The 27,882-nt window shown below is 49.0% G+C and overlaps 2 protein-coding genes and 1 non-coding gene across 7 annotated transcripts in view; all 3 read left to right on the top strand.

Annotated features, from left to right (window-relative positions):
- The window catches only part of AdamTS-A (ADAM metallopeptidase with thrombospondin type 1 motif A), a 483,048-nt gene that overhangs the window by 79,534 nt on the left and 375,632 nt on the right, over nucleotides 1-27,882 (top strand). For 2 of the 5 annotated variants that reach the window (XM_070540787.1, XM_065442610.2), the window contains exon 2: nucleotides 10,025-10,124. The exons of the other annotated variants lie outside the window; for them this stretch is intronic. The gene's annotated coding sequence lies outside the window, so the exon portion shown is untranslated. The remainder of the gene's footprint in view (nucleotides 1-10,024; nucleotides 10,125-27,882) is intronic. 5 annotated transcript variants of the gene reach the window in all.
- TRNAT-CGU (transfer RNA threonine (anticodon CGU)) lies at nucleotides 7,845-7,917 on the top strand. Its single transcript has one exon. It is a non-coding gene; the product is annotated as a tRNA-Thr (tRNA).
- LOC139061159 (uncharacterized) lies at nucleotides 20,133-27,019 on the top strand. Its single transcript, XM_070540786.1, has 5 exons — nucleotides 20,133-20,316; nucleotides 21,311-21,440; nucleotides 23,513-23,656; nucleotides 25,908-26,215; nucleotides 26,300-27,019. Exons 1-5 carry the CDS (start codon nucleotides 20,153-20,155, stop codon nucleotides 26,664-26,666), a joined length of 1,113 nt encoding a protein of 370 aa, XP_070396887.1. The 5' UTR covers nucleotides 20,133-20,152; the 3' UTR covers nucleotides 26,667-27,019.

Here is a 27,882-nt window from a genome sequence, read left to right as displayed (position 1 = left end):
TAAGAGCCGCCTGCAGCTGTAGGTCGTCGGCTGTGGAACCAGGGTAGCGCATTACGCCAGCGCGATTATTTCTAACGAAACCAAAGAAAAAGCGTGCGCGAAAATGTCGTTACACCCTGTACGTCTGAATGCCCTAAAGCAAACAACGCGCAGCGTTTTTTGCTATCGAGGAAAGCGACCAGTCTCCACAGAGAGAGAGAGAGAGAGAGAGAGAGAGAGAGAGAGAGAGAGCTTTGCAGTCTCCTGAAGCAAGGAGTGACGAACGCCGCGGAGGGAGGATGGAAATCGGCACGAGCGACAAACAAGGCTAGCTAGCTTAAGTAAGCCAACGCAAACCGATCTTCATTGCACATCGAAAACCACGTCCGTTCGAGCGTGTCGAGATCACGTGCGCGCGCCTGTCTTGGGTAATTTCACCAACCCGTTTCCGTTCCGTCTTTCGTGGGAGCCGGCAACAGCCTAGGGGAGGCCGTTTCTGCTCCTACTTTTTTTTTTTTTTTTGGAGGGGGTCATCGATTTGGCCGCGCGGAAAGCGAGCGTTTAGACACTTGTGTGAACACCGCGCGGCGAATTTAAATCGTCGCTTACGCAGCCCCGACCTGCGTTGCAACCGCGGCTGCAAGTCTTCCGCTGCAGTGAAACACTGCGGTGTCGGCTGTCGTGACGACAGACCCTTGGCGACAGTGCCCTGGCAGACCACTGACGACAGGTGTACTCGACGCCTGTGCTAACGACCGTGCCATACCTTGATAGATTCGTAGTCGTTGCTTGCTTAATCTGAGAAGGGAGTGATGGCGATCCCTCTTTGCTGAAATAACTTGTTGTTCCGGATAAGGCTAAATTTTTTAGAAACTCTTGAATTTTCTGATGGGGGATGTTCAATTAACTTGTGTGGCAGACGCGAACTTACTCCGTTTGCGGAGTACGAGAACGCCTTTTTGTGGTAGTAACCGGTTCCGTATGGAGCTCACTTTACGAGCTTCATAACTTTAGAGCAAACATTTTCGAACTCCTTTGGGAAACGTTTACTCTGAAGCAGAGTGAAAATACCCTGCTTTCGATTGCGAAGGACCCCTTGTCAGTGAATAATTGCGTGTTCCAAATAGAACTTCGCTTCTTAACTCCAGAATTTAACACCCCTACTGATGTCCACAACTTTACAACTACAGTTTAAAACTCGCATTGCCGCCTTTGGAGGACTTTCGCTCGGAGTGAAAGATACTCCACTATCGAGTGCGAGCAGGAATACCTTGTCAGGAAATCGGAAATTATGTTATGCAGCGTAACGTCCCGAAACTGTGCACAGTGGGTTATGAGGCGCGCCGTAGTGGAGGTCTCCAGGTTAGCTTTAACCACCTGAGCTTCTTTGACATGCACCCAAACCCGAGTATTGACCGTCTGGGATATGGAGCTGAGAACTATCCCTACGTCGGCTATATCAATCGTGAGCTCTCTCTTCTTCTCTGAACCTTTTTGTCCCCCTTTTCCCTTCCCCCGACGCAGGGTAGCCAACCGGGCTCAGTCCTACATAGCTAACCTTTTGCCTTTAGTTTATCCTTCTCTCGCTTTCTCTCAAATCTAAGTACACGAACGTAATTATTGCATTTCACCGCCATCGAAATGCGGCAGCAGATGAGGCTTTCAGTTAGGCTGTGCACAAAGTATGTGCAGCGTATTCCGTCAAATTATGCCCTTGAACGTCTTGTCAACTGTTATAGAAATGTCTCTGCAGGTCAGGTACGGCGCAGAAGGATGCATATACTGAGGCAATACAGCGTCGGATCAACAGCATATAGACGGCCTTAATCTGTCCTAGTCGTCAAGGCGGACATCGAGAAAGAGCTCAACGGTGGTTACTGGCGTCGCCGCATCGTTCGTTCCGACGAGAGACTTTCCAGTAGAGCTGAGCCCGTTTTCGTTGCGGAACAGACGCTTCCTTTTTGAACTGCTCGCTTTCGTGACGGCGTCGCACGGTGAAGTGTACTTCGCATGCCAACTATGCTTTGCACGTCGATGTTTCCCAGGACGTGCTCGGTAGTTCTGCACTCTAGATGCCTCCTTTAGAAAGCGACGAAAATTCCAAGCAGTCCGGGTATTCGCGTCTGCAGTTTGGAGCCCGGGGCTGCTCTGGTCGCATATTTTAGCATTCTGATTCCCATAACGTTAGCGGACGGTCAGTTTCGGAGGCCCTATTTTATTGCTCTTCTTTCTCAGCAGTTGTCTTGGCTTGAACGCAGTCTTGGCGCCCAACGCAAGGACGGCCGAAGCCTTAGTGCGAGATTCAGGGAGAGGGAATACACATATACAAAAAGAAGCGAGGATGTTGGCCACGATGCCCCTCCGCGTCGTTTCTTTCGTCTCGGTCGCTTCCTCGCTGCCACGTGCTTCGTCATCAGCCTTGCCCCAGCCTTGAGAATGGGGTGAATCTCGTGGTCGAAGCTTGGTGCTGCGGCCCGCGGCGATTTCGAAAATGGAGCCCCCCTCCCGCCCACCTCCCGCCCACCTCCCGCCTTCCTGCCGCGTTCCCTTCGACTGGGCCCTGGTCATGACAGCGCGGAACAAACGATCTTCACTTAGAGGTGGGGGACACGCGGGTGCTCGAGCAAGCGAGGGGGGGGGGAGCACTCTATTGACTCATGAGGACCAGCTCGGTACAGCGGGGAATTTTGGGAACGAACTTCCGCGCGTTTTTCGAGGCAGCCTCCGTCTATTCTAGAGTTCTGGTATGTGGCCTTGTGTCACGGCGGCCGCTTGCTTGGTGCGTAGATCTAGAGTCGGGTCGCTGTGTATAGCTCACGCTGAAAGACACTCAATTAAAAGAACAAAAGCATAACAAAATAAAACAAAACAGAAATTTGCATATGTATGGCAATCCGAGCAACACTCATAGACGCGCACACAAGAAGCGAAGCTGCGCGATGAAGTGCATACCCTTCACAAGTCCTACAAGGGCGTGTCCTGCCTGTTGCTCGAATAATAGAGACGTTTAGCTTGTACGCTATTCCGGTAAACGGGAGCGGTTTGGGCGGATTACCGGATGGTTGGGCGTAAACGTGAGCGGTGAAGCCGCCTGGTGTTGTAGAGCTCAACCAGACAAACGCAGAGCTAAAACTGCAGTAGCTCACCATATCCTGCTTCGCCACTCGTGCAAATTTTTGGCAGCGGCGTAATTGTGAACACGATTACGCCACTGTCGAAAATTTACGCCAGCAGCTAAGCAGAACATAGTAATTAGCTCTGTGTTTGTGTGGTTGGGCTTTACGCCACCAGCTGGCGCCACCGATCTGGTCGCTCCGCTTGACGCCCCCGCTAAACCGGAAACCCGCCCGCGCTTTCCCGATTACCGGACACGCTAAAGGTCTCTAATACCAAATACTTCGCAAACGCTTCACTAAATCCCGTGGAATTCCTTCGCTATAGCCGGGCACTTTTCAAGTGCTTAGTGCACTATATCCAGGCATATTACTTCTAAGCTCTCCGTCATATCCGACGCATGATCTTCCATGCTGCGCCAGCTTTGCCGACGCCGGCGTCTGGCTGTGCTTCCTCAGGTCAAAATCAACGCGCAACCGTCAGAGCAGGCCTCACAAGCCTAAATGTACTATCGGGACGCAAGGCACCTTTGGTCATTGCTTATCGCAACAAGCATGCTCAGACGGGGTCCCTCGCGAAACGCTGAAAGCCAGACTATGTCTATACTTTCGGATTCGTCGCTCTTACATTTTCGCTCGTCATTGAGAGCTTATCCATGCATCTTCTTATACGAAAAAAAAACAAAACAAAACAGACATGTAAACTGAAAAGCAAGCAGTTCGTGACGGAGTAATCCCATTCGTCTTTTGACGACAGAGCACAGCGTGAAGGCCTTCGCCTCGGCAAGCACACGCAACCTGCAGCGATTCGCCGCGGGTACGGGGGATGGAATCGTAGGAGTCATCGAACGCGCGTTGTCTATACACGCGCACCGCAGTAGTACGTTTCCGGCGTTCAGCGTCACGCTGTTAGCTGCATGCCGGTCAGGAAGTCGATCGATCCCTGGCACGGCCGCAGAAAGCTTACAGGGCCATGTACGGTCACGTATGCCGTATACTTCCCTCCCCCTCTCCCCCTCTTACCGCACATGCCGAATCACGCGTCGTTCGCTGCAGGTGGTTTGCTGCTGCTGCTGCTGCGGCCTTCCGCATTACCCAGTGCAGAAATCCACATCCTCCCTCTACAGTTGTCGGTCGGGGACACTTTGTTTCTTTTCTTCCCGGTGTTGTTCCTTGTTTGTGAAAAATGAAAACAAAACAGAACCAGCGGGGGTGGAGCGACCAGTTCGCGGAAACTGCGCGTGAGTGGTGTATGCGTTCCTGTGCGCGGCGTGCTTATGCGCGCGCATGTAGCCGCAACCCACAGCTTACGTGCGGCCACCGCCACCATCCATCATACCTGCCCCTCTCGGGGCCGTTGTTGTCGCCTGTCTTCGACGTTGTGCGTCGCACATGTCCTATCGATAGTGCCTTATCTGGCGAGGTACATAACTCCTTGTTATATATATATAAAATTCGAGGAGGCCGCTTGTGCCACCGTATGGCGGAAGTGATTTTTCACTCGCGAACAGGTCACGCGGAGGCGACAGGTATGGGACGTATAAAGCGCGCGCGGCGCGCTTTTCCTTCCGAAAAAAGTTTTGGGCCTCTTCTTCGACAGGTGTCGAAGCTCTGCTTATGGCGCTGCAGTCTGCGCGGTCGCTCTCTTTAGTATCGTGCATGATTGCAGACGCTGGGTGTGTTAAGGGACGCGTTCGCTTGACAGCACGTTGTACTCCCGGTGTAAGGTGTAGCCGAAGTTGCGGCACCAGAAGTGCGTGAATTGTTCTTTGAGTGTAATTTGGTACAATGGTTCGCAAGTCACAGCCGCGATGGTTCCGCGGCTGCGGCGTTCTGCTGCTGTGGGTATGAGGTACCGGGTTCGATTGCGTATACCGACTGCCGCATTACGATGAGGTTAAAAAAAAAAAAAGCTTCGTGTGTATGTTTAAGAACCTCGGATGGTCAAAACTGACACGGGGACGCACCGCTACGTGGTGTCTCGTAGAGGAATGTCAGTTACCTCGGGACGTTAAACTTGAGGCTAAATGAAGCGTACGAAGTAGTTGTTAAATGCAGGGGGGTGTCTTTATTGGAGAACGACTTTCGACGCTTGAGATGGGTAGTTTGACGCTAAAGCTGTTTTATGTGGAAGCGTACAGAAGCAGTGTCTGGCTGGTCTTGCGCTTCTTACTTATTGGGTGACCTACATGTCTGCTTCAAAACAACTTCTTCAAAGGAAAGATGCGCTATTAGCGTATAAAAAAAGTAAGAGCAACCATGCCGATCTTCCTACGAACTCCAAGACCTGCCTTTCGTGAGCTGTGCTTTGCGCTCGTTAAATATTATCGATAAAAACAGACTAAACTGCGATGAACTGACGGATGCTTTTCCTATAAGAAATAAAGGACATGGTTGTGTAAGTGACACTTATAACTTTGTACTCTTCGGAAACCTTTTTTTTTTAAAGGACAGCGGTCGTGACAATGTCGAAATACGACACGATTGTGCTGCGGCGCGCATTTACTGATCATGCACGAGAACCGTCTTCGCTGTGTGCCTGGAACCATCGTCAAACAGTTGGCATCTCTGATTTGTTGCTCGGCTATGGTTCGTTCATGCTAGCTTACTTATTTTGCGTGCACCGCTCGCTATGGACTGTTTCCTGTTGTCAACTGTGGAGAGATTCAGCGCAAGGTGCTTGTACACCTTCCACGCCGCTGCATGGAACTAGTGGGAAGCGAATGGAGAGAGGAAGGGTGAGTGCCAGGAAATAAGACGCTGGCGCGGCCGGAACTTAGCCTTCTTACCCGCTCCATCACCCGAAGAGGTTCACTTCGGCGATGCGTGTGGTGTGCGCCTGGGCCGGGGTATTGAAGTGGGAGGGGGGGGGGGGCGAGGAAGCGAAAGGGCTGTCAGGTTTTCTTCGATAGTCGATGGCCGGTGAAGGAGTGGAATATCGAGAAAGTTTGCCGGACAGGCGGAAGACGTTGTTTTCCCTCTCCTCTACATTCTTTCCCTTTTCGTCCTTGGCCTTACGGCAAGTGTTCGGTTGCGGGGCCGGCTCTTGTAGAAGTCAGTGTCAACTTTTATTTTTCGCTCGGGGGCCCGGTCTGGGTGGAGTCCTTGCGGGGCCTTCTACTGTCGGCCTTATACTATATACGACGGAAGTTGCCTTCTATGCATGTGGTGCGATTAGCCCGCTTCGTCCGGAGGTTTCATTCGGTTAATCTTTCACGATCGCGCGTGATCCTCGGAGGGTCTGCAAACACAGCACGATGCCGGAATTGGAAACGACTCTTCCGATTCCTCTGATGTAAGGTGCAGTTCATAGTGCTTCGCGGTGAGGGTCTCCCTCCTCTACTTCGCCTACTGTACTGGATATTCGCCTGTCAACTTCACTTTTAAGTTTGTATATTTTGTTATCCCCCTCTGGTTTGTTGCCTTGATGGCGCTGTAGATGTTGTAAATTAAACAGAAAATGCAAATTCATGGCGTGTGAGCGGCTGAACTACAGCAATAACAACAACAAAAAAAAACAGCAAGAACAAGAAGAAAGAAAAACGCGCCATCCGTGCCCTTTCGTGCTTTCCCGTCCGTGACTTCGCGCTATTTTACGTGCATCACCACCAAAAACGGGTGCGTCTATAGGTTTATCTTGGACGCAGTGAATCCAGGGAATTTGATAAGTCGGTCAGCAATACACGCGAGAAGTGACACCACTTCCATGGAGGCCGGGCGCTGAATAGTTGCCTAAAGTAAGGACTATCATCCTTACCGCATATAGTTCCGTGTCGCGGAAGTCGCCTGTCACCACCGAAGTGCGTAGTTAAGCACCCAGTTGACACAGAAAAGCTTTGCAAGCTGCCCCGCGTTTACGCACACACATTGCTGCCCTCTGCGTGTGCCGGCTGGCTAAGGGGAGGGAGGTCGACTGTGACACCTCGTTGTGAATGCGCCGAGATATGGAGTGTCGAGAGGCAAAGCGAGACTGCCGCTCTCTCTCTCTCTCTCTCTCTCTGTATGTATGTGTGTGTGCGCTGCCCTGCCACTCTGCCCCTAAACGGACCCACATCCGCCCTCTTAGCAGCAGCAGCAGACCTTCTCCGTGACAACGCCTTCCAGCCGCCTTGCCCCCCCCCCCCCCCCGAGCCTGTGCTGTCGCTCGCGTGTGTGTGTGTGGCTCGAGCTCGTCGTGGCGCACTTCCTGCATCCGCGATCCACCCTGCCTCTCCGTCGCAGCCGCCGGCTCTCTTGTTTAAGTCTGAGCCGCTCGCGGTGTCGATGACCCGCCCCCTGCGTGCAGCGCGGAGTTGGGCCCCGAGTCGCGCATGTGTTCGCCGCACTGCTCTGTTGTGCACTGCGGTTCTGTACACTTGGTTGTTAACAGTTCGGCACACACGCATGCACACACATATGAACATATAAACCGAGGGCCCAATTTTTGTTAGTCATATCGTAAGTAGCCAACAAACAAGTGCGCTAAGGACAGATCGGGTCCTCGGTTTCCTTTCTTCTCGTTCATTACGAAGCGACGCCTCGAATCCGGCAGCATCGATGCCTTCAGGTAGCATGTGTGGGAATTTGCTTTAGCCCACACATGCCTCGCCCAAAAAGATCACGTACACGGGGACGTCTACGACAAAAAAAAAAAAAAAAACGGGATGTTCCACATCCGCCGTCAAGGCCGTGAGCTGTGGCGCTGGCTAACACTCCCAGGTTTAGTTCTAGTAGATAAACATAAATATCCCAGCAAGTAGGTGGGAAAACGGCGCCGCGGTAGCTCAAGTGGTAAGAGCATCGCACGCGTAATGCGAAGACGTGGGTTCGCGCCCCACCTGCGGCCAGTTGCGTTTTCATCCACTTTCATTTCCATTACTTTATCATTTCTTTAATGATATCATTAAATAGATATAATTTCCCCTCTGCTGTCCTTGGTGTCTTCGTATACACATGTATCCTTATTCTGTCGCTTTATGTGGCCATGTAGCATCGTTGTTGTAGCACGTCCCCGGGCGGATACGACCTCCTGTAGCAATAGATTCAAACATTCTGTACGTTGTTTATAGACATTGTATATTGGCTTTATAGTAAACGTGATGCACAAAGCAAATTTTCCTTTATATTGTCTCTGGATCTATCTGCTTCGATTACTCTAGTGCTTCTCCCCAAAAGAGAGCAGCCAGCCGGTATTTCTGCTGATTAAACTCTCCGTCTTTTCTTTTTTTTCTTTCTATTCTGCCTCTTTTGTGTACTGCTTTGCTTTCTTGTAGGCTCCGTTCGGTTGTAGTCCTTGTATGCTATATGCAGGCAAAATATATTAACAGTTCACTTTGGTATAATAGCAAATCTCTAAGCTCTAACAGGTTGTTCGCAGTCAGATTGTTGGTGTTAGTCGGCAAAAAAAAAAAAGGTGTATTACCCAAACTCCACAAACTATCTCGATATTCTAGAGAATTCACAATAAAACGTACGTACACTTCTTGCGGGCCCTCTGCGATCACATCTGTGTGTTCTTGCTGTTGCAGGACGCAATAGCTTCAGCTCAGTGCGGACGGAAACGTAATGACACGATATCATCGTCGTCGTCCTTACACTTTCGGCTGTGCTGTGCTCAAGCTACTATGCCCACTTGGTACCAATTCGCTCAATGCCTTGCACTTACTCTTACTTTTTTTTCTACTTACGCTATCGATTACAGAAGCATATAGTTGGAATGCGCAAGCCTTCGCCCCGTAAACCAAGAGAAGTGAAGGGGGCTTCTCCACATAAGCGCCGTTATTGCAGTGAAGCCACATTTGGCGAACGTTTTTATTTTTTGCTTCGCATTCTTGTTTCTTTCTTTCTTTTGGTTTTTCTTTCTTTCTTTCTTTCTTTCTTTCTTTCTTTCTTTCTTTCTTACTTTCTTTCTTTCTTTCACGAGTTACACCAGCACGGAAGCTTCTTAGATAGCGTATCACGTGCCATGCACGTGGGCTCTCGCGTCGCGATCGGAGGAGATAACTGTCGCATGTAGCCCCGCGCTCCCCGACCATTGGAGGATTTGAGCATAGCGTTACCGATACGTTCTGCCGCTTACACTACTGACACGTGGGCTTGCTGGGCATGCGCAATTGGGGGGAAAGCGGTAGCGGCGACGGTAGAATGATAAACTCTGTGTTAAAGTGCTCCGCTGTCGCAGCGGTTGCGTCACCGGTTGAGAGTAAATACTTGTGCCGGAAGGCTTCTTCGAAAATTCGTTTTAACGACGCTAAAAGGACGAGCAGTCTGGGTCTACAGAGTACACTGCAAATGGCTTCCCCATCGGACGTTGTTGGCACCATGGGAGGCGCATTGTTTTTCCGGTCACGTGGTGAACGGAATGGTGTATTTGGATTTATCGGAAGTGTTGCCATTTGGCGGAGCAATGGGGATATTAGTCGATTTACGCATGCGTGTTACAATTGCCGTTATAGCGAAATGCCGGGAGCTGGAAACTCGAACGTCGGTTTCGAGAACATCTGGTGAGACACCTGGTGCACAGAGCGCGATGTGCTGGTACGTTGCTTCGTCGTCTGAGGCTTCTTGGCAGGAAATGGTGCAGTTAGTAACAAGCAATCTACCTTGCAGAAAGAACCTTAGCACAGACAAGTATGAGCATGCAGCGACACAAAACAGTAAAAGGCCCACCGCGGTACGGCTGAGCACAGCGTCACTTGACGTCGCAACCAGCGGCGCTGTTCGCGACTCCGCCTCGGTACGCCCGTACAACGGCATACGTGTACCGTTGCCGGTACTGGTACCGGTACAGTTAGCGTGTACACACGTACCGGCTAAAACAACATCCGAGCGATATAATAAGGTGGTTGAATGGCACGCCAGCAAATCGGGCTCTGCTGAATGTTGCTTCTGTACAGCTTGAATGTTTTCCTCCACTTACATGCGTTTTATTTCCATTTTTCTTCTCTTTACAGGTAAGACAAGAACCATTGTGCACTTCGCATCCCAGGTGGGCTTTTCCGCGGCGAAATGAATGTGCGCAGGGGATCATCAGACACTCGGTCTTGCGTATAGGTGAGCGGCGATTCAGCGCTACTGAGGTTTGTTTTATACACGGCTTGTTTTTTTTTTATGTCTACTGACGTCGTCTAAGATCATCACGCACGGAACAGATTTGGTTCCTCCTTCGATCCACAGACGAAGACGCAATTTTTCAGCTGCGAAGGTCTCTATTAGAAATCGGTTCGAATTTTCTTTGCATAGCTTCATTCTGCTCTCAAGTGGATGATATTTTTTCCCTTACATTAAATTTATACCCGCCTCGAGGACTTCCACAGAACTGATTTCCCGTCACTGCGTGCAATTTATCTACATGCACAGGGCTTGTCGAATGTGTAAACGCTATAAGTATAGCAAATAGTGACGACCAACGAACTTATACAATAAGTAGTGACCAGTTTTATTTTTCGATATATATATATATTTTTTGACGATACGCAGAGAGGTCGGCTAGCGGTAATTTGTTCTGACCGGCTACTCTGCTCAGAAGGGACAAGAGGGGAGTGAGAAAAGATGAGGATAGGGTAGCATGGTGCTGTTATGCGAGTGTACGCGTTCTTGTCCGTAGGTCCCGTTCAGTCTTGAATCTAGGCCATGCAGTGCTAATCAGAAAAGTTCTGCAAGTGCCTCGATGACTCGTTTCATTGATATCTCCTCTGGCCATGGTCCCAGTGATAAGTTTTCACTCGACGGCCTGTTAGTAAATGGCCCCGACGAAAAGAAAAAAACAATGTTTGCAATTCCCTTTCATATTTGGGACGGGCAACAAGCAATGTGTTCCACTCTGTCTCGGGTACATCACACGCATCACAATCACAGTCTGGTGCAAAGCACGACGCGCTCGTGCCACGACATGCTGCATCTTTCTCCACAAGCATATATATGTACATACAGCACCATTAGGCCTAACAGTCTCCTCCCTCAGTCGATGTGTGTACCGTGGTTGCATCGGCGAGTGACGGTCCTTCCCGAGAGGAAAGACGGCCGGGCAGTGCTGCATACAAGCGGCACTCGCGAGCGCTTTGACAGCGGCGACGTATCTACGCGAGACATTCGCGAAGGGACGCCCCCCCCCCTCGATCCTCGCCTTTTAACTGCTTCGCCGTATGTCGTAACGACGACGACAACGACTATTCGTCTTGTACTCGCCGCCACGTCCGCACGTACGACCTCGCGCTCTCCGATTCTCTCACGCCGCGGATCGAGCTTAGGAGGAGATGTATACCCCCGCAGTCTCGCCCGTGTATGCCTGCCGACTCGTGTATGTCTAATGGGCGACACGTCGAGGCGCCCATGCGTGCACGGTGCTTGCGTGCTCGCCCCCCCCCCCCCCCCCAAATCGCTCGGATCTCACTGCTTTAGCGGCTCCGCACTGTCGACAAAAAACGTGTCTTGCGTGTGCGCGCGTGCGTGCGTGCGAGTTGCGACGAGAAGTGCTCGCGGTTGGCGCATGCATTATTCCTTCTTCTTTTAACTCTCTCTCTCTCTCTCTCTTACGCAATGCCTCCTCGCCTGCGTCGATCGCGCTCGCTGAATCTCGAAGGCTGTCGCGAGACGACGCGACGCGCATCTGTCTCCGAGTGCGCGTATAGTTTCTCACGCGTCGGCTTCGGGTTTATATATATATATATATATATATATATATATATATATATATATATATATATATATATATATATATATATATATATATATATATATATATATATATATACACGCACATGGGACTGCGCTGTGAAGCTGTGTTTGCTGGGTCCGCGTTGAATGTTACAAGGGTCGTGATGGGATTAGTCTCTCTGTGCCAAAGTTCAATTCAATTTACGCAGTTTTCCTTTTTGTTTTGTGCACCTGAGGGAAAAAGAGATAGCACGTTCCGCGTAGTTTTGCCATATCTTAAAAAGAAGAGCAAATAAGAACAAGTCAATCACGTAATGAAAACCAAAAGCATGTACAGGAAAGGACAGCAACTTCATCGCTGCATTTTCCTCATCATTGGGCCCGTTCGTTTAGGACCGCATCGCGACCTTGTGGGCCTACCGGGGACTCGTGCCAGTCAGTCAGTATGTCGTGCGGTGCAACTCGCACTCACCTTTTTTTTTTTTTCCCCTGTATGCTCTAGTGTGCCTGGGGACTTTATGGAGTCCTCATTTACCGTCCTTAGCTCACTCCGTTTTTGAGTTGACGACGCTTCTACGTTTTTCGCTAATCCTATATTTATTTATTATTAATATTATGTGAAAGGGTGCCTATTTATTTATTTCATTTGTTTTCATTTAAATCTAACAAAACAAAAATCTCGCTTGTAATGAATCCAAACGAACGACGCGCTACCTATACAAAAACGAAGAAAGCTTGTATACACGAGGAAATACTTGCTGTCGACCTCTCTTTTGAAAATGTTACACCTGAGCTCAGAATAGCGAACATAAAAAGAAAATACAATAGAAAAGTGCCGAAATGGGTGAAGAGTAACCCCCCCCCCCTCCCCCTTCCCCCGCGGCTCCATCACCTCCTGCCAACTTGGGCGGTGATTGAGCTGCCGAAGCGGATCCCACTGAGCTCGTACGTTTCTGCCGAGGTCACTGAAGGAACAACACTGCCGCGGCTGTTCAACAACACGCACGCCTCATCAGGACGTTTTTAGTACAGCGTTTGCCGCTCCGTGTTTGCCTTCGCGGCTATTTTCGAATGCCACCTGCGAGCGCACGGCGTGGAATGCTCAGCGCGCCTACAGCCTGCAACAGGCCGTGCGGTGACGGTAACTAAAAAAAAAAATAAAAATAAATGAAAAGCTGTAATAGGGCCACTAAAAGATTATCGTGCGTCGGGCTTTACAGGACGTGCGCGCCAGGTGGCGACGCTCGCGTTGAAAGGAAAAGCAAAAGTCCGGAGATGACTCAGTACATTGTTATGGGATATGCTGTAGGGTATCCTTGCATCCATATCAAGGACCGTGGGGAAACGTCGACCTTCCGGAAGCGCTGGGATTCGAAGCATATAGCTATATGTTAACTGGCCAATGGTCGAGAAGCAATGGACATTTAGAGTATTCGAGGAGAAGAAAGGTTCAGTGGCGATTTAGAGGTAAATCCCAGGTGAATGGATTAGCATTACGTGGCACCTTTTGGAGGTCCCAGATGAACGAGTAAAACTGTGTTTACCACAGTGCACTATATATATACCGCGTGACCGGCTTCCCATATTTCACACACACATACTTATGTCTACTTTGACACTCCTAATACTAACACATCAAAAAGAAGGGAGGATATCGATGGAGCCGGGGTAGTTACAGGTATGGGTAACGTTCGCTGTGGAGATAGAGGTTTCAATGAAGAGGGAAAGGATGCGGGAAAGATAGGCAAAATGCTGGACTGCGACAGGTGCGGTAAAACTTGATTAGCTCGCGCAGGCTAGGCGACGTTTTGTCACCGGCCCGTTCCTATGGGAATGCCAATAAGTATCATGATCGTCATCATCTCATCGTCGTTACCTGATGTAGCGAGCGACTAAAGGACACACTTTGTTCCCTTTCGCCCTATCTCAAGAAACCACCGTCGCGTCCTTCAGACCCCCCCCCCCCCCCCTTCTGTGCCTCAGTGGCAACGTGGCGTTCTACCGCTTAGTATGAGGACACGGGTTCGATTGCCAGACGTGTGATGGCCGCATTCCTACGGAGACGAAATTTAATAGCCATGGTCGTGTACTATAGTTTTCAGGTGTGCAGAAAGAAGCCTCAGGTGGTTGAAATAATTACGTTAACACGGAAACACAGAAACTCGGACGTGCTCACACTCAGGTGCACGTTCAAAAACGAAAAAAAAAAAAAAAAAAACTAAGTAAAACAAGGTGGCCAAAACGCTATGCCGTGACCATTATAGGTAACAGTGTAGGCAATCCGGAAACGTTTTGAAAGTGCCCGCATTATCAGCAGACAGCAGTAAAGTAACTGATACGTTCTGTGAATATAGTTAACAGCCCCCTGGAATAACACGAGACGCGCTTTCAAACGGCTTTCAAAAGGCCGCTGTGGCTGAACACACGTGCTCCGCATAAAGGTATGTCAAATGAAAAAAAGTGTTTCAGGTGAACGCTCCTTATTACTTATTAACGTGCCACATTCACGTCTACAGATCACGAGTTATCGTAGCTTCAAAACCACTTGGGTGTTACCTCGCACGTTTCTCACGATTGTACATATTTAATAGAGCCATGCCTAGAACTTGAGACCTTTGCCGCAAACGGTATGCAACACCCATTGGCTTCTTCGCAGTGTATTCCATCCCCTGTCTTCCACTGTGGACGGTAGACGTCAACGCCCTCGACACACTCTTGCGAACAGCCTACAAGCATGTGTGCTAGGACTGCCGCCCAGAATGGCAACATTCCGGCTAAGAGCGCTTGGAGTTCACTATACTTCACAAGACCTTATCTTGCCTCATCCTGTTGCTAATCAAAAGGAAAGACAGAACGATCCACCACTGGACGACACTTCCTTAAACGACTAGGATATCCCCCCTATACATTTCTCAAGCCCTTCTCAAGATTGCACCTCGTCTCCGCAGTACAATGCGTATCCCACTCGCTCCGAGGTACACGCACTCCACGCGCATCATGCTGGCTTGAAGACAAGCTGAGGCGCAAGCTTTAACTCACAAATACGGAACCCACCCCAACGCTTTCCACGTGGATGCCGCAGCCGTTTCGGCCCTCTCGACCCACTTTAAGAGCTATTAGAGTTGTCGGGCGATCCCACCGCTGTTACCAGTTGTAGGAGTTGTCGGACAATCTCGCCGCTGCCACCATTTGTAAGCGCTGAAGGTCGTAGAGAGGAACTTGGGAGGAACTAGGTGAACAGGGTTTGTTTACATTATTTACATTTTAAACAACAGAGACATTCGACAGTCCAGCGGGACTCCCAAATGGAGCCCGCAAGACGAAGCATACAGCAAACGAGCACACAGCTCACGAGTACATTGACGAGCACAGAGCACGACGACGAGAACACCCTAGCCGCCGACAACAGCTCGTTATATCCACTACGTGTTCCCTAGATCCCTAGGCGAGGCAAAACGTCCGACGTCACCGTAAACAAGCCGCCTCTCTGCGGGACGTTTTACCTTTCTGCGGGACGTTTTACAAACACACACACACACACACAGGTTTCTGTGCCCCCTCCTCGGGCAGACGACCTTTGCAGCGCAGTCGTCATGGTGTCCATTGTCCTGCGTCCCCGTAGCCAGATGGTCACGCCCCAACCCAGCCGGCGCCTCTAAATTCCAGAGCTGCCGTAGTCCGCAGTTCTCCAAAGGAAGTTCACGGTTGGTTAGCGCTGTCCTCGCTGGTTCTCTGAAGGGCGCCACCACCCCGGATCGAAACACGTGCAGCGGGCTGAAATAACTTGAACGTTGCTACCTCGGCAGGCCATTCCTAAAAGAGCGTATAGTGGATGGAGAGGGAAAGGAAATTGTCGCAGCCATGGTAACGACATAAATCCATCGCGGAAGCGAACGAAGTTACCGTTACACCGGCTTTAGTGGCTCAGCAGCAATGAAACTGCGTTATCTTTTTTTTTTCGGACCCCAAGAAGTTTGCCGCAACTATATACGCCAGCGGCAAGATTTCTAACAAAGCTCCAGATATATACACCATATACTACATAGGTATTGAGACCCTGGCTGGGATTTATCTGGGGCCTTTACCACTTACCTACACTCATCGCCTACATCACTATCGCTTAAACTGGCCGTACCCTACCACCCTCATGCAAAACACTCACTCATCGCTAAGAGGCTCTTGCCAGGCGAAGGTTTCCGACTGATATTTATCCCCATCTTAGCCTATTCCATCTCATTTTATGCCCTTGCAGATGTCCTCGCTGTGATGAATACGCCTCCTTATATCATACAGTGTGGACATGAGCACACGTACGCACCGAACATTCCGCCCATTTTCAGCCCTACGCCTGACCAGTGGAAAGAAACGCTGACCAGCTCATATCCTCACGACAAGCTCCAGCATGGAGGGCGGCGGGCACAGCAGGCAGTTGCTGATTGCAGGGTTTGTGGGCCAAGGAACCTACCCGCCTGCGAACGAAGCAGCTCGACCGGGCGTCAACGCTCGTTCTCTTTTTAATAAATGGTTTGCACTACCACTTACAACTTGGCTCCTTGGTGTCTCGTATCTGTGGTCGCGCTGTGTTTAGGTAGCTTGACGAGACATCACACGCATTGCTGTGTACCTGCGGCGATTCTGAAGCCTCGCCCGCCATCCCGTTATCTCTGTCACGCAGCGAAGCGATCTTTTACCCCCTCCCCCCCTCCGGCTCGGGTTCCTGAACTTGGCCGCCGGTGTAAACAGTGCGCGCGCCGTCTCTCTCCCCGCCCGGCCCGGGGAGCCCGAACCTTCGCGTCATGCTCCGCTCGGAGATGGCAGATATTGCTCGACATTAGCGCTGGCTTCGAAGGCCAGAGGTCGGAGTGAGAGGAAAAGAGGGAGGACGCGTCTGTGCCTTCTCTATTCTTTCTCTGCGGCCCTCTCCCCCCCCCCCCCCCTACTTCAACGTCCACTCTCGCCCACCCCGTCACCCTCTCGCCCGGCGATGACGTGGTGCTCCGTAGTACACCAGCTTTGCAGCCACAGTCTCGTAGCGCGGGATCCCCTTCGTCTGGGTGGAGGCTGTGTGGCCTAAATTGGGCCCCAGGGTTTCTTCGCTCGCTACTCCTTTACCCCCGTTCTCTTCGCCTCGCGTTTCCCAAGCGCCCTTTATCGTCCGCTCCGTGCATGCCGCAGTCCTCCCCTCCCCCTCCCCACCCCGTCCTCACTCGCCCTCTTCTTTTTCCGTCCCGACCTTAACGCTATTTTCCGCGCGCTTTCTTTCAACCCGGCTGCGCTGCTAGCGCGCCCCGTACGCCCCCGCTGTACCGTTCGAAACCCGTCAGGGTCAATTTTCCTCGAGAGTTTCTGGCCGTTTTGCCGAGACTCTTTCTTTTTTATTTCCCTCCAGCCTTGGTCTGTCCATCTTCCTTGGCTCATGTGTCACGGAGTGCAGTGTGCAGTGAAACCTTCCTTTTGTCACGGAGTGGTGGAGAGGCTACTACAGGCGAGAGAGAGAGAGAGAGAGAAAGCTTGCGAACATTGGGTTGCCGCTGCGCGGTACGCGAGTTGACGTAACCTAAGTGTTTGGGTAGCGAATTCTCCTTTATAGCGAAACAATTACCTGTCACGGAGTGCAGGATGTCGTGAAACCTTGGCTCATGCGAGGAGTGGTGGGGATAGGTTAATACTGAAGCGGAGACGTAGAGAGCTGATGAAGATATCTTTGATACTGTGTGGTACGTGAGCTGGTGTAGCAAGCGTCCGGATAGCGAATTTTTCTTTGTAGCGAAATAATTACCTCTCACGGAATGCACCGTGCAGTGAAGTCTTGGTTTTAACGGAGCACGCGGATGGGCGAGTTACTAGCGGATAGAGAGGAAGAAAGAGCCGTTGAGCACAGCTTTGCTGCTATGTGGTACGTCAGCGTGCGCGGCAGATATGTCGGCACAGCAAAATTTTCGCTCTAGCGATGCAATTTTTATCTCGCTTTCAATTCATTCACAAGCGGGGCGACAGACAGCGTGAAATGTCTTGAAATGGCTTTTTCCTGTCTAAGTAATGTGTAAGTAAGACAGAAATAATGTGTATATGCCTATTTCAAGTTGTAATGAAAGGAAGTGAAGGCAAAGTCCGTGCGCCTGATCAACGTTTTCAATGACAGCCGGATGTAGTCCGAGATAACTGTAGATGAGTGGGAAAGCAACAAGTCCAAGCTAGCGTACGGAGCGAAGAGTAACACCGCAGTTCATGTGTGTTAGTGCGGTGACGCGATTCCCGCTACGAATTTTTACATTACCTCAGCGGGATGCTAAGCAAAGGCCGTTTGTACGTGACACCGAAAGCGAGTTAACTTAGTTTATTATTTCCTTGTCTCACGCTGATAGAGATAAATTAAATAGAGGCGAGAAAGAAGCGAGAAGGTACAGATACTAGCACGAAAAGCCTCTTGTTGCCTACCTAACGCTTGGGGAGGGGAACTAGGGAGTCGACGGAGGCTAAATAATAAAGGCAGTTAGATCGACTCAAACAGAAAATCTGGTGTGCTGCAGCACACTACAGGACGGGAAAGGAGGTAGAAATATAAGGAGGCAGTTGCACTTTCTGTATAGTTTGTAGCTTCCGTGTCTGCAGCAGATCGAGGAAGCGAAGGGCGCGCACTCTTGTGACTAGTCACGTGACCCTGCAACCGCCGCTGAAGGAAGCTTCTGGAAGCAACGCGCACTGCCCTAGTTGGCTTGGCGTGTCTTGTTGAGTAGTACGGTGCTTTCGGCGCTTAATGCGCGAGACACATGGTGCGATTTTCCGTGCGATCGGTCGTACGGCGAGTCGTGTGCGTCTTGCCGCATGCGGCGATTCGAGACACATGGGTACGAATAGCTTTGCCGCTGAACTCCGCCCACATTTTTACTCTTTCATTGTTGCTTGACAAATTTCGGTGTTCGCCGTGTTGACGTCAGAAACAAGACTAATAAACTCGTGTATTTTTATGTTGAACACAAGAATTATGGTTTCTTCTTGTGAATTATAATCTAGTATGTCATGGTTCGCCAGAATAAATAATAGTTTGTGAATGCGACATAACTATGCCCTAAAGTTGGACGGATTCACATAGAAGTGCTGGCAACTGCGGTCTAGTCGCAGCACGCGCGGGCTCAATGCTTGGCGAGTAGCGTTGGTGTGTTGGCTTCTTCTTGTTGGCTTCGTGCTATTCTCGCAATGGTACACCTCGACCGCCGCAGAAGACTGCTTCTTCTTAAAAAGAAGGTTCTTCTGATTCAGAAGAAGAGGAAAGCAAAGCGAAAGTGGTGGGTGCGGCCGTCATGGAGAGACCGGCACACGGAAAGCGAATATTTTACGACGGTGAGTGGCGTTCTGAAGGATAACTATTTTTCACTTTTAATGAATAAATTGTACAACGCGATGGTGACTGAATAGCTAAATCCCATCACTGCTGCATGCCTGGGAAATGTTACTTTATAGTTGAGGATGTGACCTTGACATTAAGGAAGCTTCAGCACTAGACCAATTAGGATTTCCCTAGCAAGATACTTGTAAAATGCAGAAATGCTCCCGGAAAACAACCGCTAGACCGATTCGACTAAGGTTGCGTTTGAAAGGCAACGTGAAATTCTAGACGACAGAGGAAGCACAATTTGGATGTACAGCCTCCCTGATTTTTAATAATATAGCGCGAGCGTCGACTGAACTGCTTATAACTGCTTATAACGGCGATAAGCGTGCAACAAGGCGAGAGTTCGCGCACGAGCCTTGTTGCCTTGTTGCACTCGCCTTGTTGCACGCTCTTTTTGCACGCTTATCGCCGTTTTAAAGCGCTCACCAGCAGTTCAGTCGACGCTCGCGCTATATTATTAAAAATCAGGGAGGCTGTACGTCATCATACATGGAAAAATTGGCAAGTACAACTAACTTAGACACGATGTTTACAAATCGCAACGCTACAGCGAAAACAGATGTCAGAACGCTCTAACCTGTAACAGTACAGCTTACTAAAAATTCTTACGATGCTTACGGGTGTTTCGCAAAAGTCCTGCAAATTAGTAGTATTGTTTGATGGTGGTGCTATATAATACGTTCCTTTTGTACATTTGAGATGTTCACGTGCATTTAATACATTGTCATAGCTTTGTATTCTGCTAAATTACAGATTAAAACTTAGGACTAGTGTTTCTGTCCAATTTGGGAATTTCCAAGACTATTTGTAAAGAGATTGATGACCGAAGTAAGAAAACTTAGTAAATTAGTGAATTTCTCATTTTACAACAGACCTCATAAAGTTCTGTGCACTCTATGTCTAGAAAAACGTTTTCTCCATTTTCATGTAATTACAATAGCTCCTGAGCTAAAGATATATCTTGAAGCACTATTTCGGTAACACAACTTGCTGTAATCACTAAAGAGAGACCGAATGCGCATCTCTTCCTCAGATGCAAAGGATGCGTAATGGCGACATTGAATACTTCAAGAAGTATTACCGTATGACGCCGCATCAGTTCGATTTTCTGCTGAGCCTCTTGAAGGAAGACCTCCAGAGAAAGCACGTCGTCAGAGAGCCAATACTCCCTGCTGAACGACTGGCCATGACACTAAGGTAATGTATACCACATTTGTGTAAGGTGTTGCATTTGTAATAAAAGCTTTATGTCACTTTGCCACTGCGATTTCCATTCAATTACATTATCGGAACGTCTATTTGCAAGTACTAAAAGGAAGAAAAAAAGTAATGCATTGACAGGATAGATGGTTGTTATGAGTATTAAGTTTTAGTACAAGCAGGACAACAATAGAGGATACAGGACAAGGCACTACCGTCAACTAACTTATGTCAGACCCTTGGCTCATAAAAGAAACTTAAGGAGCAGGCGCAGAGGAACCATCATGATGGGCAGATTAAGAGATGAAATAATACGAATTAATCAAAAGAATCGTGTTGTGCGGAGCGTGACAGATGCAGCAAAAACGGGCACACATCCTTGTCATCCCATTGGTTGTGTGACACAATTGTATGAAGCAACAGAGCGATGAATTGGGCTGGTTGGTGCACATTCATTGTTATTGCGCTATGAGCAGCACACACTAATGGGGACAAATGGCGACTGACTCTGACTGAACACGCAAACTGACACAATTAGAGCTATCATTTGCACAATGTGCGCATGGTGTCATTAGAGCTGATTCTAAACTTTACGTATCAAGGTTGTGCAGCCATGTATCACAAAGAATTAAGAAACCTGTTTGCGGAAAGAAACATTCCAAGTTTGTAAAATGTACTGTTGGTATACTTTATAAAATTCACTTTACCTGTGACAAAGCGTCCATGGGCCAGACTGGCCACTGTATGTATGACTGAGAGCACGAGCCGCCTCTACCAACAGAAACTGCAATTAGCACAAGACGGCAATATGTGCATGTGTCAAGCTGTTTTCTAAGAGACTGTGATATTGAAAAGGAGCCAAGACACCACTGCCTGAGAATTGTCAGAAACGAATTTAAGAGACTTCTTTTAAATTTTGTTCTTAAGCAATAACAATTTTGAAATTGTCTGCTACAAGCTTTTAAAGTTGCCATTCTCACCCCTGTTGCAGGTACCTATCGTCTGGTGATGCCATGCAAGATATCGCCCTTTCGTTCAGAGTGGGCATATCAACGGCACGCATGGCTGTCCGGGTCACATGCCGGGCACTATGGAGCAGACTGCAGCCGCTCTACATGCCGGTTGGTATTCTCTGTTAAATCTGTTGCAGGCAATCACTTTCAATGTTCAAGCCCTAGTTGTACTTACAAAAAAGGCAATTCGACCTTGTGGTGTAGGGGTTGAGGGACGGACTCCGGGATGAAAACCCAACTTGGGAGGATTTATTTTACATTATTTACAAGGAGGTGAGCGACAAGTAACATTTGTACAGTCATTACGGGCCGGCAGCAACTCGGACGCTGCGGCCCGCGGCAAGAAGTTCGAGAGAGGTGAATCAGGGAATCGGGGCATGTCCCAGCATGCTCAGGTCTCTCTGGAAGGCTTCTTATAAACCCTTCGAGCACTGTAAGTCACGTCATGTTTGACCAATGGGAGAGTCCGCTCCGATGACGCCACTTTCAGCCAATGGTAGGCGCCCGTGTCGCGGTGTCACACCTGGCGGCTCTCTGTGGTCTTGCCTCGCAGACTGGCAATGAATGCACTTCTAACCAGGAGAAGGGGAGGGCTGCTCATGTTCCATTGTCCGAGGCCCACCTGCTAATCCCGGCGGCGCACGAACTTGTTGGCACGTGAACTTGTTGCCTTAAACTTGTTTGCTCGGCCGCTCCTCTGGAATGTGCTTTCCTGCTTCGGCATTCCTCAATTAGCTGTGCTGCGACTCGAAGTGGTTTGGGGAACTCGAAGTAATCGCAGGAAACAGCTCCATATCTAACAGTGGTCATAACAAACCTAGACAAGCTGAGGAAGGCAGTAAAGAAATGCGATGGAGACAAACTTTAGGCATTTATTTCTGGAAACACAAACCGAACTGTACGCTTAGAACATTAGTACTCATTAAAAAGGTTGAAGAGGGGGCGTGGCAAAGAACTGTATAAAGACACCTACAGTGCAAGGTGAACACTTTTCCCGGGTGACCCTTTCAACATCAGCAGTTTCATGACCCTGGTAGACGAACTCTGACAAGAATTGTCAGAAGCCATGGTAGCCTTTTCCATTGACATAAAGGACGGTTCTACTCAATTCTCAATATGAACTTGTCGCACTTAGAGACTTGTTGAGAAATCTGGTGAACTGCCCTTCCAGGCGACATGTAGTGTAAGTGTAGAAGCCTTTTAAAGTCGCTAGGCAAGTATTTGTCTTCAACACTCATTAGAAAGTTTTATGTACCCAAAAAGGGAGTTTGCATCGGGTCATGTATAGCACCGCTGCTTCGCAATATCTTTCTAGCAAACTTTGACAGCAAGCTTAAACAAAAATTAGTCGAGCACATGCTTAGGATATTTAGGTACGCTGATGTTTTTCTGATTACGTCCCGCATGTTTCCCAAATGTGTTGCTGCCTTTTCAGTCTAACCATTCAAAGCTATTCAAGAGAGGAATTGTTAAATTGTTTTCAAAGCTCATTAGGTAAGAGTTGCTCACACACACTATTATGACAGGTTTTCGATCACTGCAACGTCTGCCGGGAGCTGGTTATCCCCAGGCACTGCAAAAAGCTGTGTTCGAGGCACAACTGAATTACTTTTTTTTTTCTACACTCCTTAACCTGCCAAAAAGATTGTCAAATGTGAGGAATAGTAAAAGTGAGGTCGTCATTTCAGATCGTGCATCATGTCACTAGTAGTATTTCAGTGGAAATGTTTAACAATGCGTAGGAAACTGCCGATAAGATCGATCAATTTCTGTAAGCGTGATAAAGAAAGGGTTAACTTGGGGCACAACTTTCTTGGGAAGTTTCACGCTCTATTACATTAAGGGAGTTCGTGGGTGCCCCTGTGACACAAGTATTACAACACTGAAAACATAGCTTTATTCACTGCAATTACTGTATTAGGTGAAGCAATCGTGATGCTGATTCTTAAGAGTGCTGTAAATTGGGCCACATAATACACTCACCAGCAGCTGTGGCTTTAAGGTATTGCATTGTTAGCTTGTGCAACATGCCCATAAGAGCATTCCGTATTGTGTTATCAGTCACCTGACACACCTGGTGAATCTGAAAATGGCATTTCTCAGCTTGCAGTACACTGACAAAGTACTACCATTAGCTGTGAAAACTGCTTCATGTTCCTTTTTTTTTTTGTCGCATACAGAAACCCGAGACTGCCACGTGGCTGAAGATTGCGGAGGGCTTTGGGCATACCTGGCAGTTTCCAAACTGCCTTGGGGCTGTTGACGGCAAGCATGTGCACATCAAGTGCCCTGCCAAATCAGGAAGCATGTACTTCAACTACAAGGTTAGTATAGTTTGCAATATACAACAGGTAACCTGAAGCAATGGGTAAGGCCAGTTGGTTTGCAACGAAAAAAAGAAGCTTGTGGGATTAACTAGTCTGCAACTGCTTATCTTCTGCCTTGAATAACAACACCAGGAACACAACAGGGAATGAACCAGCTTGCAATGTGCAAGGAATGCTTTAAACAAAGCTTGGATAAGGTGTAAATGTAGAAATCGGAAAGAAGTGTCAGAAAAAAATCCAACCTTTCTTCCTCAAAGGCCATGAGTTGTAGTACTTTCACTAATCTCCGTGCTCATTTTTTTCTTGTGGAAGTTTCTACATCCTTTAGCACATTCCACACGCACAATGGGGAACCAGCGCTAAAGTTTTCACGGCGCCTGCAGCGCCGCCCTGGCGGTCAGAACGTGCACAATGCAGCCTCCCCTGCGGACAAAAATTGCGTTGTGTGCCCTTAAAGTCGAAGGAAAACAAAAGGGCACCGACGATACTGTTGCGTATACAAGTGCCACAACTAAGTCGGGATGAGGGAGGGTGTATCCTTCTGCGTCTTTCCATCTAAACCCTACGAACAAGAACGGAGGCGGCGTTGGATCCAAGCAGTCAGGCGAGCGGAGTAAGCTCCCGTCTTGTTGCCCTGTCAAGCTGTGTCAGGCTGGTTTCTAAATCAAATTTCGCGTGTATCCTTGGTTTATTCGATAGTGAAGACGGTCAGCCATGGCAGACAGTACTAAACAGCAGAATCTGCAGTCGGTATTTCGTCGGAAACAAAATGAGCAATAGCATGCACCATCCGGCATATGTACCATTTTTCCTTCGCAATGCCACTGCCAAGCCCCTTCCAACGCCACCGCACCAAGTGAACAATACGAAAGGTAAAAATTATCCATTCATTGCCAAGAATTATGTGGGAGGGAAGCTGCCTTGTAATACGAGTTGTATGCGCATAGTGCAGGCGCACGCGCGACTAAGCCACCTGTTTATAAACATGCGCATGCGGATGAGGACTCGGCGCTGAGATGCATCCGGCAAATTTATGTAATCAGTGTTCAATGTAGCCAGGATTGTTACGGATCAAGCAGCGGAGCACTCAAACCTTTGCTTGCGCGAGTCAGCTGATGCGATAAAGCTTTCTTCTCCATTGACTGCTGTGGCGAAGTAAGATCAGAATTTTTTATGTCTAGCCAGAGAAATATGGAATATCTTCAGGCCAACTAATACTTACGTAACCATAGCGCAGTACGACCAGAGCCATAACTGCTAGATTTCGAGGCAGACAGCCACGCAAGCATGGCATCGATACACGACGCAACCGTTAAAGAAACACACGTGCTCGCCGCGACGCACTGTGAAAAATATATAAAGCTTAAAAAGCTTCTTTCGTCATTTCTTCACTTGATGGCGCTAGCTTCTTTACAAAAACTGTCCACTTGAAGCGGCGCGAAAACGGATACGAACAATACGGCTGCGTCTGGTTGTGTGGCTGGAATATGCCGCGTTTCGTCGCCAGGGCGGCGTGCAACGCACTCTTTTCGACGCGCCGCCTATCCAGCACTGGTTCCCCATACCAGAGACCCGTAGCTCCTCACTACCCAAACAAACAGTTACAGATAACACACAGCTATTTGACTTGGCATGCTTCATTCCTCTTTTCTTTTTCTTGTACTGTCTGGGCCTTTGGCAACAGTGGCTCTGATTTGTAATGTGTAGGTGCTTACAATGCCTCCTTTACTATATATGCCTGCCGCGTGAGCTGAGAAGCTGGTTCCTGCCCCTCTCCTCTTTACTCTTCCCCACCCGGGTCGGCTGCGTGCGCTAGCTGTGGTGCCCGCTGCAAACCTAAATCACACAGCCCTGCCTCTGAGATTTTAACGGCATCTTTTGCGATCCCGGAGGCTGTACTCATGGTCTCTCATCAAGCCATTGGTCGAGCGCATGCCAGCCTAGTAATCGTCACTTCCTCCGCAACAGAAAGTGGGCAGGCTGCGAGCGCCGTCTCTCTGCGACTACCCTGAACTACGGGAACCTCTGCTCCAATGGGAAGACTAGCGACGCGACAGGAATCTAGTAAAGGAGGCATTAGTGCTTAGCTCAGTGCTTGGATAGTGACAATACAGGGAGCAGTTTCTGACTGCATGAGCTGGTTGTACACTTGTTGGTGTGTTATGCTGCTACTTGCTTTGTAAATATATTCTTGTGCATGCTCTCCGCAACATTCTGGTACACTCTTGTGATTGCTTGTTTATTGCAGGGCACTTATTCCATTGTGCTTCTTGCTGTGGTTGACAGCAACTACAAGTTCGTTGTTGTTGACGTGGGTGCATACGGCAAGCAGAGCGACGGGGGAGTGCTTGAGCAGTCCATATTCGGGCAGTTACTGGACAAAGGCAAGCTGCAACTTCCCCGGGACCTTCCACTACCGAACACAGCCTTGCCAGCTCCTTGTGTCTTTATCGGGGATGAGGCCTTCCAGCTGAGAACCGATTTTTTGAGGCCATACCCAGGTCGAGGATTGGAGGCCAGCAAAAGGGTATTCAATTACCGCCTCAGCAGAGCAAGGCAAGTTAAAATGCTTACCACACTGCTTTGTAAGAACTGAAGGCTCATTATTTACCGCGAACCTTCTTTTTGTGCATCATGCAGAAGGTGTGTCGAGAATGCTTTTGGAATCCTGGTGACCCGGTGGAGGATCCTCGGAAGACCAATGGGGGAAAGCCCAGGAAATGCTGAGCAGGTGGTGAAGGCACTGTGCGTGCTTCACAACTTCCTGATAGACGTGCGCACAGGGAGTGATGACTTTTATTGTTGGCCCGGTTATGCGGATTCAGTAAGCTCATCGGGTCAACGACAAAGCGGCCAGTGGCGGCAATTACTTGTACAACCACCCATGCAGGTGGCCCGCACCACGGCACACAACTTCAGTCACATGGCACGATATGTCAGGGACATATACTTGCAGTACTTCAACAGCACTGCAGGGCGTGTTTCCTGGCAAGACGCCGTGATCTGAAGTTGCAGTCTTGGTGTCGTGGTGCCTTTCTAAAAGTGAGTGGTCTTTGTTGAGCTTGTGCATCAAAATGCCAAGGCATTTAGTAGCCACAGATAAATTGTCTGCCAAGTCCTCCATTTTCTTCCAAGGAAGTAGAACGTGATAGCAACCGTCCTTGTTAGTTATTGCTTTCTCGAACTGTTGTAGTGTCACTTCACTGTCTATCATGCGATGCTGCACAGATCGCGATGTCTATTTTTCTGGACAACTTTTGGTGTTTTCAGAAGCACATATGCTGTCACTGTTTCTCAACACTGAAGTTAATCGAAGTACTCCAAAAGACTTTGTAACTTTCTCTGCTTTCGTCATCCGAAGCACTGAGTCAGTCTCTGCTTGATCCGTTGATACCACTTAGGATGCTGTCGTTGGCTTGCCAAGCTCGTGAAATTTAAGCGCCAATTCTGACAGCAAGACTCACAATAGAGTCCCATGGGTGTAGGCTTGTGCCAAGAGTTTGACTGAGACTTGGTCATAGAGATCTCGAAGTTGCCTGACATTCAAAGATGACGAGACTGTACCGGATCTCAAAGGCTTCTAATGTGCTCTTGAACAATTATACTTTCAGCTCCAAAACATTTCATGAGAATATCTATGGGGTCCTGATAGCACTCTTCGGTTGCTTGGAGTACAGATATGGCCGAAGTGGCTGCTCCACTGAGTAGTACAACCACCCACGCCAGGTGAACCACCCATGCCACTCAGGTAAATAAAATTGTCCATAGTGCAAAGCTCTTCCTTAATGTGCAGGGGCGTCTGTTGTGGTACAGCATGCAGATATTCTAGTCCTGCAGGCATAGTGCCCATTGGGCAAAATGGCCCGAGGTATTTTTCAAGAACAACAGCCCGCGTAGTGCAAGGTGGTCTGTAACTACATCAAATGGACGGCCATACAAATAAGGCCGGAACTCAGAGCTTAGATGATGGCCAGGCATTATTTTTCTCTCGCAGGGTAATTTGTCTTAGCTTTCGTAAGAGTATGACTTACATAAGCCACAACATATTCAGGAAACCCTTGTTTGCGCTGGGCAAGAACATTGCCAAGGCCAGCACCACTGGCGTCTGTGTCGACCTCTGCAGGAGCTGATAACTCGTGACGGCGAAAAAAGATGTTGGCAAAAGACAAAGCCTTGTGAAGGCCTCGTCTCTCTCGGACGATCACGAAGTAAGGAGCCCGTTG

Source organism: Dermacentor albipictus, chromosome 6 (genome assembly GCF_038994185.2).
Source record: "Dermacentor albipictus isolate Rhodes 1998 colony chromosome 6, USDA_Dalb.pri_finalv2, whole genome shotgun sequence".
Lineage (NCBI taxonomy): Eukaryota > Metazoa > Arthropoda > Arachnida > Ixodida > Ixodidae > Dermacentor > Dermacentor albipictus.
The sequence above is the reverse complement of the archived record's forward strand: the minus strand, read 5'-3'. Positions and strand labels throughout refer to the sequence as shown.